Source organism: Carcharhinus amblyrhynchos, unplaced genomic scaffold, assembly GCF_965287045.1.
Source record: "Carcharhinus amblyrhynchos unplaced genomic scaffold, sCarAmb.v2.hapA scaffold_47, whole genome shotgun sequence".
In the NCBI taxonomy this organism is placed as follows: Eukaryota; Metazoa; Chordata; class Chondrichthyes; order Carcharhiniformes; family Carcharhinidae; genus Carcharhinus; species Carcharhinus amblyrhynchos.
This window is the reverse complement of record NW_027649788.1, coordinates 2820810-2841215: the sequence shown is the minus strand read 5'-3', so window position 1 is coordinate 2841215 and position 20406 is coordinate 2820810. Positions and strand designations below refer to the sequence as shown.

General features: G+C 45.6%; 1 protein-coding gene across 1 annotated transcript in view; it reads left to right on the top strand.

Annotated features, from left to right (window-relative positions):
• LOC145337367 (atypical chemokine receptor 3-like) overlaps positions 1–20057 on the top strand; it is a 63910-nt gene extending 43853 nt beyond the window's left edge. Inside the window, exon 2 of the mRNA XM_080182159.1 lies at positions 19162–20057. Within this exon, the coding sequence (XP_080038285.1) occupies positions 19162–20057 (896 nt within the window). The remainder of the gene's footprint in view (positions 1–19161) is intronic.
• The last annotated feature ends 349 nt before the right edge of the window (positions 20058–20406 follow it).

Genomic DNA, 20406 nt, shown 5'->3' with positions numbered 1-20406 from the left:
ACGCAAAGGTCATCGCCAGGGGCTCTGCAATCACTTCCCTCACCTCCCACAGTATCCTGGGGTACATCCCATCTGGTCCCGGCGACTTATCTATCTTGATAGCATTCAAAAGTTCTAACACATCCTCCTCCTTAATATCCACATACTCAATCTTTTCCATCTGCTGCAAATCCGTAGCAAAATCTCCCAGATCAGTTTCCACTGTGAATACTGAGGCAAAGTACTCATGAAGCACCTCTGCCATTTCTTCTGGTTCCACACAGACCTTCTCCCCTTCCCCTTTTATAGGTCCTATCCCTTCTCTTCTCATCCTTTTACTTTTCACATATTTATAGAAGGCCTTGGGATTCTCCTTAATCTTACCCGCCAAGGTCTTCTCATGACCCCTTCTGGCTCTCCTAATTTCCCTTTTAAGCTCCTTTCTACAATCCTTATACTCCTCAAGATCCTTAACATCTCCTAGCTCCCTGAACCTTTTGTACACCTTCCTTTTCCTCCTGACTAGGTTCACCACAGCCTTCGTGCACCACGGTTCCTGCGACCTACCAAAACCCCCTTGTCTCATCGGAACGTTGTCATGCAGAGCTCCAGACAAACATTCCTTGAATATCCGCCACCTTCCTTCGGTACTTTTCCCTAAGAACGCCTCCTTCCAGTTTATTTGTCCAAGTAACTTCCTGACTTCTTCGTATTTCCCCTTACTCCAGACAAACACCTTCCTAGTATAAGTGTTATAGGTGTGACAGAGGAGGGTTAAAGAGAGGTGGAGGGGTGGCACTGTTAGTAAAGGAAAACATCACAGTAGTGCAGAGGGAGGACAATATGGAGGAGTTAGGGATTGAGTCGCTGTGGGTGGAGTTGAGAAATAAAAAGGGAGAGTTTACGATGCTAGGGGTATACTATAGGCCACCCAACAGCCCGAGGTCAGTGGAGGAAGGCATTTGCAGGGGCATTTTGGATAGGTGCAGGAAGAATAGGGTGGTTGTAGTGGGTGAATTTAATCTTCCTGGAGTGGATTGGAAGGGGCCTAGAGCTGGGGGTACGGAGGGAGAGGAGTTTGTAAAATGTGTTTTGGAAGGGTCTCTAGAGCAGTATGTAACTAGCCCGACTAGGGAAGGGGCTATACTGGATTTAGTGTTGGGTAATGAGCCAGGGCAGGTGGTTGAGGTTGAGGTAGGCGAACATGTGGCTAACAGTGACCACAAGTCCGTCTACTTTAGGATAAAAATGGAAAGGGATGAGTGCCGGCCAAACGGGAGGGTGCTGAACTGGGGAAAGGCGAGCTATAGCCGGATTAGGAGGGAGCTGAAGGACACTGACTGGGAGGGACTGTTAGCTGGCAAGTCCACAGTCGGCAAGTGGGAAGCTTTTAAGGGCAAACTGAAAATGTTGCAGGAGAGGCATGTTCCGGTTAAGCGGAAGGATGGGAAAGGTAGGATTAGAGACCCGTGGATTACAGGGGGTATCGAAGACTTGGTGAGGAAGAAGAGGGATGCGTATGTTAGGTCGAAACAACTGGGTACGGAGAGTGCGCTGGAGGAATATAGAGAGAGTAGGAGGGAGCTAAAAAGAGGAATTAGAAGGGCGAAGAGAGGGCATAAAATGGCTTTGGCTGATAGGATTAAGGAAAATCCAAAGGCATTTTATTCCTATATTAGGAGCAAGAGAGTAGTTAGAGGGAAAATTGGTCCTCTTAGGGACAAAAGTGGGGAGTTATGTATTGAGTCGGAGGGAATGGGGGAGATCCTGAATGAATACTTTGTGTCGGTATTCACGAAGGAGAGGGGTTCGGTGTCGTGCGGTGTCCTGGAGGGAGCTGTGGATCAGTGGCAGGAAATATCTATTACGAGGGAGGAAGTGCTAGGGCTTTTAGGTAGCGTGAGGACGGATAAAGCTCTGGGGCCTGATGGTATTTATCCCAGGCTGCTTAGGGAGGTGAAAGATGAAATTGCTGGGCCTCTGGCACAAATCTTTGTCTCTTCTTTGGACACAGGTGAGGTCCCAGAAGACTGGAGGGTAGCAAATGTGGTACTGCTGTTTAAAAAAGGTAGTAGGGATAACCCTGGTAATTATAGACTGGTGAGTTTGACATCGGTGGTAGGGAAATTAATGGAAAAAATACTTAGGGGTAGGATGTATGAGCATTTGGAGCGTTGTGATCTGATTAGGGATAGGCAACATGGCTTTGTTAGAGGGAGGTCTTGCCTTACGAATCTGGTAGAATTCTTTGAGGAGGTGACAAAACCGGTTGACGATGGGAGAGCTGTTGATGTCATCGATATGGATTTCAGTAAGGCGTTTGACGAAGTCCCTCATAGTAGGCTGGTAGAAAAGGTTAAGACGCATGGGATACAAGGACAGGTAGCTAGGTGGATTGAGAACTGGCTGGGCAATAGGAGACAGAGGGTAGTTGTTGAGGGGACCTTTTCGGGCTGGAGGCCAGTGACCAGTGGTGTGCCGCGGGGCTCAGTACTGGGACCTCTCCTCTTTGTAGTATATATAAATGACTTGGAAGAGAGCGTAGGTGGTGTGATCAGCAAGTTTGAGGATAACACCAAGATGGCAGGGTTGGTGGATACTGAGGTGGAATGTCAGGTGATACAGCAGAATATAAATAGGCTGGTACATTGGGCAGATAGGTGGCAGATGGAATTTAATCCTGACAAATGCAAGGTGATGCATTTTGGAAGGAATAATGCAGAGAGGAGCTACGTGATAAAAGGTAGACCGATTAGGAGTATAGAAATACAGAGGGACCTGGGAGTGCAGGTTCACAAGTCTATGAAGGTTGCGACACAAGTGGAGAAGGTTGTGAGGAAAGCTTATGGAATGCTAGCCTTTATAGGAAGGGGTATAGAGTATAGGAGCTGCCGTCTAATGCTTCAGTGGTACAGAACGTTGGTTAGACCGCATTTGGAGTACTGCGTCCAGTTCTGGTCACCTTACTACCGGAAGGACGTGGAGACCCTGGAGAGGGTGCAGAGGAGGTTTACCAGGATGTTGCCTGGCATGGAAGGACTGAGTTACGAGGAAAGGTTGGAGAAACTGGGACTTTTCTCCTTGGAAAGACGGAGATTGAGGGGAGACATGATAGAGGTATATAAGATACTGAAGGGAATAGATAGAGTCAATAGTGAGAGGCTGCTACCTAGACTGGGTACAATTACGAGAGGTCATGATCTAAGGGTGAGGGGGAAGAAGTATAATTTGGATATGAGAGGAAGGTTCTTCACGCAGAGGGTCGTGGGGGTGTGGAACGCACTACCGAGTAGGGTGGTGGAGGCAGGAACGTTGGACTCGTTTAAGGTTTACTTAGATAGACACATGAGCGAAACGAGGATGGAGGGTTATAGTAGGGGGTATTAAATAGGGTCAGAGCCTTGGGAGACACCGGAAATGCAGACTTATATGTTAACGTTTTTGTCTTTTTATTCCGCAGGTGGAGGTCCACCTTGTTGTCAAACGAGGGGCATGCACACGGTGGGTCGTGCGTGGGCTGCTCTTGGAGGTTCCGGGAGTGGCCTAGTACTTTGTGTTGGTGTGTGTGCTTGATCCTGGACCAGTAGACGGGCACCGCAACAGCTCAGTGATGAGCACTGCTAGCTGTGCAGATACATGGATTTGGGCCTGTGTCTGTGGGAGTTTGCGCAGTCTCCCTGTGGTTGTGTGGGTTTCCTCCGGGCGCTCCGGTTTCCTCCCACACCCCAAAGATGTGCTATTAGGCTGATTGGTTTACCAAATTGACACTATTCTCCCTGAATCTGGCTAAGTTAGCGGTTCCACTTGCAGACACGCAGGGCAGGGTAGGTGTAGGAGGATATGGCGGCGTGGGCTCGTTGGGCCGAAGGGCCTGTTTCCCGTGTTGGGTTGTTCTTTGTTCTTTGTAAATGGTTCATGCTTTCCCCTCGCTTCTCCAGGGACAATGTCCAACTGGTTAATGTTTTCCCTGGCTGGTTAATGTTTTCCCCGGTTGGTTAATGTTTTCCCTGGTTGGTTAATGTTTTCCACTACTGGTTAATGTTTTCCTCTACTGGTTAATGTCTTCCCCGACTGGTTAATGTTTTGCCCCTGCTTCTCCAGAGATTGTGTGCAACTGGTTAATGTTTTCCCCTCGGTTCTCGAGGGTCTATGTCCGACTGGTTCATGTTTTCCCCCTGCTTCTCCAGGCACCAAGTCCAACTGGTTAATGTTTTCCCCTCGGTTCTCCAGGGACTATTCCTGCCTGGTAAATGTTTGGAAGGACTATTACTTACGTGGCAAAAAACCGCAGCAGGCGACGGTGCAGAGGGACCTCAGGGTCCTTGTGCATGAGTCGCAAAAACCCAGCCTGCAGGTGCAGCAGGTGGTCAGGAAGGCTAATGGAATGCTGGCCTTCATAGCGAGGGGGATTGAACATAAAAGTAGGGAGGTCTTGCTGCAGCTGTACAGGGCATTGGTGAGGCCGCAGCTGGAGTACTGTGTGCAGTTTTGGTCGCCGCACTTACGCAAGGATACTTTGGCCTTGGAGGGAGTCCAGAAGAGGATTACCAGGCTGATACCAGAGTTGATGGGGTTGAGCTATGAGGAGAGGCTGAATAAACTAGGCTTGTACTCGTTAGAGTTTAGAAGAATGAGGGGAGATCTCATTGAGACGTATAAGATGATAAATGGGATGGATAGGATAGAGGTGGAGAGACTCTTCCCGCTCAGAAAGGACAGTAGGACTAGGGGGCACAGCCTCAAGATAAAGGGGGTGCGGTTTAGAACGGAGTTGAGGAGGAACTTCTTCACTCAAAGGGTGGTGAATCTCTGGAATTCTCTGCCCGTTGAAGTGGTGGAGGCTGCCTCGCTAAATATTTTTAAGACGCGGGTTGATGGGTTTTTGATAAGCGAGGGGATTAAGGGTTATGGGGAGAGGGCGGGAATGTGGAACTGAGCCATGACAGATCAGACATGATCTTATTGAATGGCGGGGCAGGCTCGAAGGACGAGGTGGCTACTCCTGCTCCTATTTCTTATGTTCTTATGTAAAACATTAACCAACCATGGGGAAAACATGAACCAGTGGGGGAAGCCATTAACCAGTGGGACTTGGAGCCTGGAGAAGCAGGGGGGAAAACATTAACCAGTCGGGGAAAACTTTCACCTCTCCCTCTGTATCTCTGTGTCCCATTAAGCTGATTCAGTGTGAATGTCGGCCTTGCTTGTGAGTACGAAACATTCAAGTTGACAACTTTAAATATCGATCCCCCCTCTCTCTGTCTGTCTGACTGTCAGTCTCTCGCTCTCTCACTGTCACTCTCTCTCTCTCAGTAATTTCACTGCAGTGTTAATGTAAGCCTGACTTCTGACACTTAAGAAACTTTAAAAACTCACTCTCTGCCTCTCTCAGTTCAGGCACAGGTTGAGTGTTCGAGTGAGAGCGGGGGAGAGGTGAGTATTGAAGCCGGTGCAGGCAGCTGTCAACAAAGCTTTGAAGAAATGGCAGGCAGTGTTTGTAAAGATGCTGAGGGAATGGGAAAGTCAGTGTGTCAGCCAGATGGGGGAAGGGAGGCTTCCACTTGCCAGGGGAAAACATTAACCAGCTGCTGCTGCTGCAGTGTGGGCAATGGCAGTCCCCCTTTTATTGTACCCTCTGGACAAGCAGGGGCAAAACATGAACCAGGTGTACTGAATCCCTGGAGAAGCGAGGGGAAATCATTAACCAGTCGGACATGGTCTCCGGAGAAGCAGGGGCAAAACATTATCCAGTCGGAGAAAACGTTAACCAGTTGGACTTGGTGCATGGAGAAGCGAGGGGAAAACATTAACCAGTCGGACATCGTCCCTGGAGAAGCCAGGGGACAACATTGACCAGTCAGACTTGGTCTCTGGAGAAACAGGGGCAAAACATTAACCAACCGTGCGCAAAACATTAACCAACCGTGGGGAAAACATTAACCAACCAGGGAAAACATTAACCAGTGGGGGAAAACATTTACCAACCGGGGAAAACATTAACCAGTGGGACTTAGGCGCTGGCTGGAGTGGGCAAAACATTAACCAACCGTGGGGAAAGCAGTAACCAGTCGGACCGTGTCCGTGGAGAAGCCTGGGAAAGCTGAAACATTTGGACTTGTTGCCTGGAGCAGAAGGGAAAACATTAACCAGGCGGACAGAGTCCCTGGAGAAGCGAGAGGACAACATTAACCAGTTGGACATAGTCCCTGGAGAAGCAGGGGCAAAACATTAACCAGTAGGGCAAAATATTAACCAGTCAGGGAAAACATTTACCAACTGGAGAAAACATTAACCAGTAGGGCAAAACATTAACCAACTGGGGAAAACATTAACCAGTCGGGCAAAACATTAACCAGTGGGACTTGGTCTCTGGAGAAGCGAGGGGAAAACATTAACCAGTCGGACATAGTCCCTGGAGAACCAAAGGGAAAACATTAACCAGTTGCACATAATCCCTGGAGAAGCAGGGGCAAAACATTAACCAGTAGGGGAAAACATTAACCAAACAGGGAAAACTGTAACCAACCGGGGAAAACATTAACCAGCTGGGGAAAACATGAACCAGTTCAACATTGTCCCTGGAGAAGCAAGGGGAGAACATGAACCAGTTGGGCATAGTCCCTGGAGAAGCGAGGGGAAAACATTAGCCAGTCGGACCTGGTCCCTGGAGAACTGAGGGGAAAACATTAACCAGTTGGAGATGGTCCCTGGAGAAGTGAGGGGAAAATATTAACCAGTCGGACCTAATCCCTGGAGAACCGAGGGGAAAACATTAACCAGTTGGACTCAGTCCCTGTAGAAGCAGGGGCAAAACATTAACCAAGTGGGCAAAACATTAACCAACCAGGCAAAACATTAACCAATCGGGCAAAACATTAACCAGTGGGACGTGGGCTCTGGCTGGATGGGCAACACATTAACCAACCATGGGCAAAACATTAACCAACGGGGGAAAACATTTACCTGGGGGGCTTAGTCTCCGGCTGGATGGGCAAAACATGAACCAACCATGGGGAAAACATAAACCAACTGGGGAAAACATTAACCAGTGGGACTTGGAGCCTGGAGACGCAGGGGAGAAAACATTAACCAGTCGGGGAAAACTTTCACCTCTCCCTCTGTATCTCTGTGTCCCAGTAAGCTGATCCAGTGTGCATGTAGGCCTTGCTTGTCAGTACGAACCATTCAAGTTGACACCTTTAAATATCGATCCCCCACTCTCTGTCTGTCTGTCTGTCTGTCTCTCCCTCTCTCTCAGTGTCCCTCTCTCTCAGTAACTTCACTGCAGTGTTAATGTAAGCCTGACTTCGGACACTGAAGAAACTTTAAAAACTCACTCTCTGCCTCTCTCAGTTCAGGCACAGGTTGAGTGTTCGAGTGAGAGCGGGGGAGAGGTGAGTATTGAAGCCGGTGCAGGCAGCTGTCAACAAAGCTTTGAAGAAATGGCAGGCAGTGTTTGTAAAGATGCTGAGGGAATGGGAAAGTCAGTGTGTCAGCCAGATGGGGGAAGGGAGGCTTCCACTTGCCAGGGGAAAACATTAACCAGCTGCTGCTGCTGCGGTGTGGGCAATGGCAGTCCCCCTTTTATTGTACCCTCTGGACAAGCAGGGGCAAAACATGAACCAGGTGTACTGAATCCCTGGAGAAGCGAGGGGAAATCATTAACCAGTCGGACGTGGTCTCTGGAGAAGCAGGGGCAAAACATTAACCAACGGTGGGCGAAATATTAACCAACCGGGGAAAACATTAACCACTTGGACTTGGTGCCTGGAGAAGCAGGGGGAAAACATGAACCAGTCGGACCTGGTCCCTGAAGAACCGAGGGGAAAACTTTAACCAGTCGGGCACAGTCCCTGGAGAAGCAGGGGCACAACATTAACCAACCGAGGGGAAAACATTGACCAGTCGGGGAAAACATTAACCAGTCAAAGAACAAAGAACAAAGAACAAAATCAGCCTGGGAAACAGGCCCTTCGGCCCAACGAGCCCACGCTGCCATCTCAACTCCACCTCTCTACCCATGACCCCTATCTAATGTTTTATGGCCATCCAGATTGAGGGAAAACTGATTTAGGGACAATTTATTCCTGCCAATCAGCCTAACAGCACATCTTTGGGGTGTGGGAGGAAACCGGAGCACCCGGAGAAAACCCACGCAAGCACGGGGAGAATGCGCAAACTCCCACAGACACCGGCCCAAATCCATGTGTCTGCACAGCAATCAGCGATAGTCACTGAGCTGTCGTCTTGCCCAGAATCTTGTCCAGTTTAGGCACACACTAACGACATGAAGCACGAGGCCAATCTCGAACAACCAAGAGCAGCCCCAGTACGACCCATCGCGTGTATGCCCCTCGTTGGACACGAGGTGGACCGACTTCAAACCTGTAAATGAAAACAGAGAAAAACATTATTATCATACTATACCCATTTACATTTCTAGGGACACCCCAATGCTAATGACCCTTCATTAAAGGTTCTCCTATATCCACCCATCTCCAGCTCAGTCATGTGCCTAAGTTACTCTTAAAGGACTCTAGCGTGTTTGCTTCCACCACCTTACTTGGCAGAGCATTCCATACCCCCACTACCCTCTGAGTGAAAAACCTCCCTCTAATATCTGTGTTGTACCTCTCCCCCCTCACCTTAAGTCCATGGCCCCTTGTCCTACGTGACTCTATTATAGGAAATAGCCTACCTCTGTTTACTCTATCTATACCCTTCATAATCTTATATACCTCTATTAGATCCCCCATCAGTCGGCGTCTTTCAAGGGAAAAGAGCCCCAATTTCTTCAATCTTTCCTCATACCCCAGTCCTTCCATACCAGTCAACATCCTGGTAAACCTCCTCTGCACTCTCTCCAGAGTCTCCACGTCCTTCTGGTAGTAAGGCGACCAGAACTGTACGCAGTACTCCAAATGCAGCCTAACCAACGTTCTATACAACTGCAACATTAGACTCCAGCTCTTATATTCTATACCCCTTCCTATAAAGGCTAACATACCATAGGCTTTCTTCACCACACTCTCCACTTGCACTGCCACCTTCAAAGACTTGTGCACTTGCACCCCCAGGTCTCGCTGCGACTCTATACTCCTTACAGGCTTACCCTTTTTCATATAACTTCCCCCTACATTATTCCGGCCAAAATGCATCGCCTCACATTTATCCGGATTAAACTCCATTTGCCACGTATCTGCCCAATCAACCAGCCTATCAATATCCCGCTGTGTTGCCAGACACTGCTCCTCACTGCCCGCCAATCCAGCCATCTTGGTGTCATCAGCAAATTTGCTGATCACACCACCTACTCCCTCTTCCAAATCATTTATGTACACTACAAAGAGAAGGGGTCCCAGTACCGAGCCCTACGGCACCCCACTAGTGACAGACCTCCACCTAGAAAAAGACCCCTCCACAATTCCTCTCTGACTCCTCTTTGCAAGCCAGTTCTCTACCCATCTAGATACCTGACCACATATCCCATGAGCTTTAATCTTCTGTACCAACCTACCATGAGGGACTTTGTCAAACGCCTGACTGAAATCCATATAGACGACATCAACGGCTCGTCCTTCGTCAACCGTTTTTGTCACCTCCTCAAAGAATTCTACCAGAATCGTAAGGCAAGACTTCCCCTTGACAAAGCCATGCTGCGTATCCTTAATCAGATCGCAATGCTCCAAGTGCGCATACATCCTATCCCTAAGAATCCTCTCCATCAACTTACCTACCACTGACGTTAAGCTCACTGGCCTATAGTTACCTGGGCTATCCCTCCAACCCTTTTTAAACAATGGTACTACGTTCGCTATCCTCCAGTCCTCTGGGACCTCACCTGTGTCCAAAGAAGAGACAAAGATTTGCGTCAGAGGCCCAGCAATCTCATCCCTCGCCTCTCTAAGCAGCCTAGGATAAATGCAATCAGGCCCCGGAGATTTATTGGTTTTAATGCCCTCTAAAAGCCCTAACACTTCTTCCCTCGTAATCAACAGATCTTTCAATCGGTCTACCGCTCCCTCAATGACCGTACTTGACATCAAGCCCCTCTCCTTTGTGAATACTGACGCAAAGTATTCATTCAGGATCTCCCCCATTCCCTCTGCCTCTAAGCACAATTCCCCACGTCTGTCCCTGAGAGGACTGATTTTACCCCTAACCACCCTTTTGTGAGACGACCTCAAATATTACCGAGAGCCAGAACAGGTCCCCATCCCACACTGAGCAGAAGTACTGAGAGAGTTACATCTCTAAGTGGGACACACTGTTCGATTATACCACCAGTTCCAATCACATATCAAAACCCTAGAGCATGACACAGAGTCAGCCTTACAGAGCCAGACATGGGTTCGGAGGGTGTGGGACTGGGGTCTAAGTGTGGACATTCACCCCTGGATCCGGATAGTCTCGCACATACCGGTTACCATCCAACTCGTACTGGCAATATCCTGGGGGGGGTCATAATGTGCTATACATCCCACCAGCACAAGAAAAATAAAACTAGGAGGGAACTAATCGGAATGATTGGCAACATGGGACAATGAACATCTCGGGAAGACTTCTCCCGCATACACCTAATTTGACAAACCCGGGGCTCCCCTAAACTGTACGACTGCAGCGTGCAAATGCAGGGAGCACCGGACATAGCATTTGTGAAGGAAATCGGTCTGAGGGAGGAGGAACAAGCCCGCTCCCGACCCACACGGGGGAACTGTTATGGGACAACAAATTTTATGAAATTGGGCTCACAAAATGGAAGCAAACTAAAGCTCCCCTCAGAGCCCCTCCACCAAGAATCACAAAGTAACAGACACCGATCTGTGGGCAAGAGCATGCTTTTAGAATGCAGGTGAGGGCTGGCACATAAGGGAAGCTGGACAGGATGGCACCGACAGGAACTAAATCTCCACCCCGTCAAAATCAGCACCTTTAAAACAGTCAACCAACCCATGGAGACACCTAAAATTAGCATAGTTAAGGAAACATTCCTGGCCCCTCAAAACCTCTTTTGAGATCAATGACACACCTATGGTTCAAACCCCGGAGATTCGAGACTATTAAATAACCAATCAGACAAAACAATTAACACACACCGAAAACAATTTCCTCAACACTTGGAAACATCGAGACAGGGTGGCTAAGGTCGAATACTGTAAATAAAGTATTAGCATTTGAATCGCACACTGCCCCGAAGTTCAGGTATAACTATAGCCTGCTGCCAGGGATGGGCAGAGCGCTTTCGGGACAGTCCGATTGGATGTCCTGACTGTGCTTCTCCGTCGACGGAAATGAAAATAAAGCTGTGCCATTATTGACCTTCACCCTGAGTCCGTCGTGGTCGTTTCGCCCACTCGCGCTAACACCCTCTATTCTTAGCAGTCTCTGGTCTGCTTATGTCGCCGATTCATCTCTTTATTAGAAACATTAAAGATTCAGTTTCTATCATTCCATCTTTCTGGCAAGGCTGTACACTACAGTCATTTTTTTTTCCATCAATTTGATGTTCCCCACTCACATTTCCACTTTTCATGTGTGACACTTCCCTTCCCTTTCCCAAATTCTCCATCTCAATATCAGCGAATAGACACGGATGAATACTTACTATAAACCAGAATTCCAAATGGACATTGACCGAACTTCCTCTTAGTCTGCTTCTATACAGCCTTTGAATAATGTTCCCTTAACCTGTGTGTTTGTTTGGATGATGCAACGTCTGAGCATCTGACATTGATTTCTCAACCTCAGAAGTTGACTCCCCGCACTATAGTTTGAAAAGATGATGCCGTTATGCTGCATTTCCCAGAATACTGTCTTCATCCCTTGCCCTCCAGAAAGGAATCTAGCATTTCACTCATTCCTTCCTTCAAACCTCAACTCCACCACATGCAACACATCTGATGCTCCAATCTCAAAATGTTCAACTTTACTCACCAACCACTAGATTATTTTTGGTAAAAGCTGAGGATCGACCTGATAGATGTTTACACAATTATGAGACCAGTCGGCAGAATGTCTTGTCAGAGTCTTTTTATCTCAGGGTATAAATGCCAATTGCTGCAGGACATATTTTTTATGGCATAACTGGGAAAGTTTAAAAGAGATGAGAGAGGCAAGATTTTTCTGAACAGAGAGGGTGGTAAGTACCTGTATTTCGCTGACGGAGGGGATGTCAGAAGCAGATACAATAGCAATGGCTAAAAAAAACTCAGTAAAAAGTCTGACAACACCAGGTTTTAGTCTAACCTATTTATTTGATAATATACTCACAAGCTTTCGGGGTTAGCCCCTTCGTCAGGTGAATGGAGAGTTCTGGCCTCAGACAGAGCGTATAAAGCACAGACAGTTTAGAGATTACTGATTAGAATGCGAATCCTTACACCTAACCTGCTGTTCAAGACCTGAAGTGGCTGATAATGTGAGTGGAAGGAGCACTGATCACAGGTTACAGAGATGTCTCCAGACAGTACAGTAAGTGAGGTTTTGCAAACCCTGTTCCCTTCCTGTTGGCGAACACTTCAGTGGTCACGGGCATTCAGCCTCTGACCTTCGGGTAAGCGTTCTCCAAGGCGGCCTTCACGACACACGACAGCGCAGAGTCGCTGAACAGAGACTGATAGCCAAGTTCCGCACACATGAGGACGGTCTCAACAGGGATCTTGGGTTCATGTCACACTATCTGTAACCCCCGTGACTTGCCTGGGTTTGCAAAACCTCACTTACTGTACTGTCTGGAGACAATACACATCTCTGTAACCTGTGATCAGTGCTCCTTCCACTCACATTATCAGCCACTTCAGGTCTTGAACAGCAGGTTAGGTGTAAGGATTCGCATTCTAATCAGTAATCTCTAAACTGTCTGTGCTTTATATGCTCTGTCTGAGGCCAGAACTCTCCATTCACCTGACGAAAGGACTAACCCGAAAGCTTGTGAGTATATTATCAAATAAATAGGTTGGACTAAAACCTGGTGTTGTCAGACTTTTCACTGTGTTTACGCCAGTCCAACGTCGGCATACCCAGGATATGATTATTTGCAGACGTCCACCGAACTCCAGCCAACACAACCCTCCTCCCCTTCCTTCCCATGAACATGCAGGACATAGAACACGTGTCCTTTTAAATAAGGTTATGAGGTCATCGGGCCCAGAAACAAGGGACCATTCGGCCTGGGTATCATATTTTACGATGAGATAATATAGTTGCTGATACGACAGAGAGGGCCGCGTGGTGGCACAGGGATTAGCACAGCAGTCTCCCCGCGTGAGGACCGGGATTTAGTTGCTGTCGTGGGTGACTGACTGTGTGGAGCGAGACATTCTCTCCGTGTTTGCATGTTTTTCCTCTGGGTGTTTTAGGTCTCCTCCCAAAAGCCAACGATGTGCAGGTTCAGTCGATTGTCCGTGCTAAATTGTCCCTTATTTTCTCAAGGAGACCAGGTTAGATTGATTAGCCATGGGAAAGCATGGTTGGTGTGCCGAGGTAAAATTCTCTGTCAGAAAATCTTTGCAGACTCAATGGGCCGAATTCCCATGATCTGCACCGTGTGCCTCTATGTTTCTATGACTTTGTCATTCGTGTACCAGGACATCCTTGCCCCTCTATATCACAACATTCTGCAGTGGCTTTCAATATGAAATATGCTCTGCTTTTGTATTCTTCCGAACCATGTGGCAATCTCAATTTTCCCACATTGTGTGTAACATGTCCAAGTTTTACCTCTTCATTTAATCTACACGGGAACTTTGTGTCTCCTCATAACGATGTACTTTTCTACCTGTCTTTGAACTTTCAGAAGAGTTGACTGGATTGAATAAATTCATATTGATTGCAAGTCAGTGATCCACAAGGATTAATCCCTGTGAATTCAACACTTACTTTCTACTAACCTTAAAATGAACTGTTTATCTCAATTCTATGATTCCTATTTGTGAACTAATCCGATATCCATGCTCATCTATTAACACGAAGACCTGCAACCTTTTATGTGGCACATTAACGAATTCTCGTTTGTTTCGTAGTACTAATACATTACTTCACTTGATGTCCATGACCGAATCTTTCTGCTAAATCCTCAGAACATTCTAGTAAATCCTTAAAACATCATTTTCTTTCATGAAACCACATTTCCTAATCTGGATGGTGTTCTGATTTTCAAAATTTCCTGCTGCTCTTTCCTTTAATGAATTCAGGTCTTTGCCCAATGACAGATATGAGGCCAATTGTAGTGGAATTTTCTGTTTTTTGTCTCCCTCATTTCATGGACAGACATGTGACGGTGCCATTTTCCAAAACATTGAATTTTTCAGAATCGTGATTCTGAAATAAATAATATGGACTGTATCTCTGCACCCTCTCGGCTGCAGGCCTCAGATGCATGAAACTTGGATTATTTGGCCCAAGTATATTTCAGGCCCTTTTCTCTCCTTTTCAATTTCCACCGTCCATTTCCCCCAGTGCGCTGTCCATGTCATCCGATGGTAGGAAATACAAAGATGAACACATTTAACGGGAATTTGCTCCTAAATAAGAGACTAGGCTGATTGTTATATTTTGAGATTTCATTTATTTGATTACATGTGAGTGTTAATACTACTGTAAAGGGCAGAAGTTGGAAAGAGTTTCCAGAGTTCGTTCAGGATAAGTTTACGGCAAGAACCGTATCATCTAAAGAGAATGGAAACATTCCTGGATGAGGTGAGCCATGCTGAGTATACGGAAAATGTGAAAGATAGCAATGTTGTATCATTAGGTTGATGTTGATAATTCGGGAGGACAAGGGATGATTTCAATCGTGATTAGTGAACTCTAATGATAGAATGAGAAGACATTTGGTGCAGAACACCTGCAATGCAAGTTCGGTGGGAGATATTGTCTGAATAACTGCTGGCGTTAAGAGGGAGATTTTCTTTGCGAATTTCACTAATCCTGTCAAGATGCATATTTAAATCACCCGTGATTACTGCTGCACTTTTCTCAGGAGCATTTTTTTTATTGTTATATACTGTACCCTACTTTGGAATTAATGCTCGGGGCCCTCAACTTACTCCTACCAGAATGTTCTTTCTTTTTTTATTTCCACCGTGATAGAAGCAACATTTTTGTCTTTAATGCCAATATAATTTCTTCATGGAGCTTTGACGTTATATTTAACCAGTAAAGCAACCCCAGCTCGTGTTCTACCATGTATATTCTTTTAGAATACTGAGTAGCTTTGGACATTCAACTCCCAGTCCTTGCACTCCTGACATGAGGTCAAGGCATGGGATCATGGTGGTTGGAGGGTAATGATATCACTTTCGTTTGCTGTTAAATATAGTCTCCAATTATGAATAAGCATTGCATATAATGGCGGTTGCTTAGTAAATGAAAAAAAACATTGGCGATGATCTTTGCGTCGTCAATGGAGACGGGAGAGGTTCCAGAGGATTGGAGGATTGCGGATGTAGTTCCTATTTTCAAGAAAGGGAACAGAGATAGCCCAGGAAATTACCGACCGGTGAGTCTGACCTCAGTGGTTGGTAAGCTGATGGAGAGGCTTCTGAGGGACAAGATTTACGAACATTTGGAGAGGTTTGACATGATCAGGAATAGTCAGCATGGATTTGTCAAGGGCAGGTCGTGCCTTACAAGCCTAGTTGAGTTCTTCGATAATGTGACTGAACACATTGATGAAGGAAGTGCCGTGGACGTAGTGTACATGGACTTCAGCAAGGTGTTTGATAAGGTCCCCCATGCAAGACTTCTTGAGAAGGTGAGAGGCCATGGGATCCAAGGGCCTTTGGCCTTGTGGATCCAGAACTGGCTTGCCTGCAGAAGGCAGAGAGTGGTTGTGGATGGGGCTTTTTCTGAATGGAGGTCAGTCACCAGCGGAGTGCCTCAAGGATCTGTTCTGGGACCCTTGTTGTTTGTCATTTTCATAAATGACCTGGATGAGGAAGTGGAGGGATGGGTAAGTAAGTTCGCTGATGACACGAAGGTCGGTGGTGTTGTGGATGATCTGGAAGGATGGCAAAAGTTGCAGCAGGACATAGATAGGATGCAGGACTGGGCGGAGAAGTGGCAGATGGACTTCAACGCGGATAAATGTGTAGTCGTCCATTTTGGCAGAACCAACGGGATGAACGAGTACACTATCAAGGGCAGAAGTCTGAGTAGTGTTGAGGAGCAGAAGGATCTTGGGGTCCGGGTCCACAGGACTCTTAAATCGGCCTCGGAGGTGGAGGAGGTGGTCAAGAAGGCATATGGTGTACTGGCCTTCATTAATCGAGGGATCGAGTTTAGGAATCGGGAGGTAATGCTGGAACTTTATAAGACCCTTGTCAGGCCTCATTTAGAGTATTGTGCGCAGTTCTGGTCGCCTCACTATAGGAAAGATGTAGAAGCTATTGAAAGGGTACAGAGGAGATTTACAAGGATGTTGCCTGGACTGGGAGGCATGCCTTATGAAGTTAGGTTGATGGAGCTGGGACTCTTTTCCCTGGAGAGACGAAGGTTGAGAGGCGACCTGATAGAAGTTTACAAAATGTTGAGAGGAATAGATAGGGTGGACTCTCAGAGGCTATTTCCCCGGGTTGAAATGGTCGCTACGAGAGGACACAGATTTAAGGTGCGGGGAGGGAGGTTCAGAAGTGATGTTAGGGGTAAGTTTTTCACTCACAGGGTGGTGAGTGAATGGAATCGGCTGCCGTCAGTGGTGGTGGAGGCGAACTCGCTGGGGTCTTTTAAAAGACTTCTGGATGAGTATATGGGGTTTAATGAGATTGAGGGTTATAGATAGGTCTGTAGGTTGGTAGGTGATGATGTGATCGGCGCAACTTGTGGGCCGAAGGGCCTGTTTGTGCTGTAGTGTTCTATGTTCTATGTTCTATGATTCAATTTAGTCTCAGTATCTCGTGTATTCAATCCACAGGGAATTTATCCCGTTCTCCTAATGTGTTTGTTCTAATATAAAGATAACAATTTTTAGAACACTTTTGCAACAGCTGTATCTCCATGGAGATCGAGGGAACGCATAAAGGTGAATGCACAGGGACGTGTCACGACAGATTTTAATTCAGAGGAATAACTTGCTCAGCAAAGGAAGAGGGCCATTCCACGCAGAAAATGCATCTACCTATTGATTTGGTCTGGAAAATATTCTATCTGTTGCTTGCCTTAGTTGGTGTTCCTGGTACGTAGCTAAAACACATTATATAGTGTAACTATGCATAAGCTTGTTTCTGCTATAAATCTGTTTCTTGTCATGTTGCATTGCATTGAATTGACATAATTAGTTGGATCCTAATGAAATAAATAATCTGGAGAAAATAAATTTCCTGAATTATTCTTGTAGTCATGTTGTGTTGGAAGTACTATTTCCATCTCACCCATGACTCTCAGTTGTTGGATCAGTGCAATATTGTTTCTGTTGATCCAAACATCGAAGTAGGTGGAAAAAATCATCAGGAACATGAATTTCCAAGGTGACGAGTTGACAAAAGTTATACTGAATATGATGACCAATTAGAATGTGGCATCTGGCTTCAGTAATGAGAAAAAATAATGTTTATCAAGTTAAAATAATCTTGTGTTTGGGGTGGTAACTGGAGGGCAGATAAAGACTTGTCAATGGACAATATAATTCAATCTGGGAAGAAACTTCACTCATACTAAGGAAAGTCAATGACTGAATTGTCTTGTAACGATTGATCTTCTTCCCCAAGTCTGGTCCTGATAATCATTAGGTCCTGGGCGCAGTGTTTTTAAGAGGTTATCTCTACAAATGTCATGAAATAAACATTAATATCTCTGACCATGTAATACTCAAGTTTCGGATGTTAAAACATGGAAACTCGCCCCAACTGATTTACTTCAATCTTTATTTTGTCCTCAGTCTATCTTTATTACAGCTGGTCTAATCTCCATTCCTTCCTCGCCGTGGTGAAAACTCACTCCGTGAACATTTTTTCACATTTCATAAACATTTGAAATACACTCCGTCCATGTACGTGTACAATACTTGAGAAGGATGTGAAGGCTTTGGAAAGTGTATAGAGGAAATTCAGAAGCCTGATTCCAAGCCAAACGAACTGTAGCTGTTTTGATGGATTGGAGAGAGTGGTCTATCATCTGCGGAGGAAATAAGGCTGAGGCGCCACTTGATCTGGTTGTTCAAGATGCCGAGGGACACAGATAGAACAAAATCATGAGAAATTGCTCCCAACTGAGAGAGCAGCAAAAACTAAAGAGATGCAACATAATGGGCACAAAGTTCGAAAGAGAATGTGAGTTTATTTTCACTCAGACTGTTGCTGGAATCTGGATTGAATTTCCATGTAACAAATGATAGAGGAATATCCTTTCAAGGTATGGAATAGGAAATCGGCATGCAATCTAAAAGCAGTAAAGTGTAAAGTTACAGGGATAGGTCATGGTTCTGATACGAGGTTGAATATTCTTTCAGAGAGCCAGTTGCTATATAATGGGCCGAAAGGCTTCCTTCCATACTTTCAGTACTCTATGATTCTATGTCGTAGCAAATGTACTTTTACTCCACTCATGGAATAGAAGATTGCCTGTGAAATATGTATCTTTGTGGATTCATAAATAGTTTCGCCTAGTTTTCATGAAATTTAGGTTTGCACAGCCTCACAAGTGTTACAGGTATTTTATCCACATTCAAAATCTCAAACCCCTCGGAAATTTGAATTTCTTCTGTTGAGTCACCCCTTATCCTCCTCGTCTCCATATTGTAGAGACGCATTATTTTTAGCTAATCCACACCTCCACAGTTTTGGTGTGACTTCCGTAACAATACAACTGCGCCACAAAAAAAAATCACCTGAAGATAGGAACACAAACAATAGGCAAAGGGTTTCGAACCAAAAAGAACACAACTTCTCTTAATTTAGTAATCTCCCATGTGGAAAATAATGCTGCACTTTGATCATGCCTGAATACTAACATTATTATTCTTCTGAATATAAAACACTGAAACATCAACAGCTCCGTTCCAGAATCCAGGGAATGGCCCGAAACAAATCGTTTTCTCTGACTGAGGGAGTGTTTTGAGTTTGCAAGGGAATCTGGAAACGTCGGAATCCCCATGCACGCTTCATTGCTGCAAAAAGTATGCTCTGTGCAGAAAGGGAAGATGCTTATTGGTGGTTTATAATGTCTGTTCCTTCTTTTTATTTGCAGTTAACTCAGTGGCAATCATCATTCTGTCCAACGGGAAATGCGGCCTTTCCAGTTGTACCACGTGCTACCTGATGGCAATGGCCATAGCGGATCTACTGGTCATTATTACTGAGGTCATTCTCTATCGAATCGATGATTATTATTTCCCACTGAATTTCCTCACAATAACGCCTGTGTGTAGTGTTCGCTATGTCCTACTCCGTGCAGCCACAGACTGTTCTGTCTGGTTCACAGTCGCTTTCACTTTTGATAGATTTGTTGCCATTTGTTGCCAAAAGCTAACATCAAAATATTGCACCAAGAAAACTGCGTCCACAGTTCTAGGGACAACGAGCACTTTGTTTGTTTTGAAAAATATTCCTATCTATTTTAGATTTGAACCCAGAAGAATTGTTGACAATGTACCATGGTACTGTTCCAATAAGCGAAGCTATTTCACTGACCCTAGATGGATTGGGTTCAGAAATTTTGAAAAGATTTTAAACCCGGTGATGCCATTCGGGTTAATTCTGTTACTCAACGCTCTGACTGTCAGACACATTTTAGTGGCCAGTCGAGTCCGCAAGGGATTAAGGGGTCAGAAAAAGGCAGATAATTGCAATGATCCAGAGATGGAGAGCAGAAGGAAATCTATAGTTTTACTGTTCACCATATCTGGGAGCTTTATATTTCTGTGGTTAGTGTACGTTTTATATTTCTTTAATGCTGCTAGTAGCTTAGATGATCTTTCATTTTATATCTTTGAAAACATTGCATATATGCTGCGCAATTTAAGTTGCTGCACAAACACATTTATTTATGTAGCAACTCAGTCGAAATTCAGAGAGCAGTTAAAGGGAGCAGTGAAATATCCTGCTACATCAATTATTAAATTAATTAATAAATGCAAACAATGAAAACAGCTCCCAGCATCAGTGTGGTGCAATAGGTGAAATTCAGTGAACCAGAAGTAAAATATTTGGAAGGGTAAAAACGTGGAAGTATTACTAAGGATGGGTCAGGAGGCAACAGCCCATGACCCAGGAGAAAGGGCAATCAATTCAAGGGCTGGAAAAAGAAACAATGAGTGGAAAATGCAGACAAAACAATAAACGGATTGATAAACACACGGGAGAAGTTTGAATGATTTGTAGCAACTACAAATTGGTAGCAGGTGGAATCGGACACACCAAAGTGACACAGCAAAATGGCGAGTGGTGGCATGCAGATTATTAGAAGGAAATAACGGGAGGTCTGTTTGTCTGT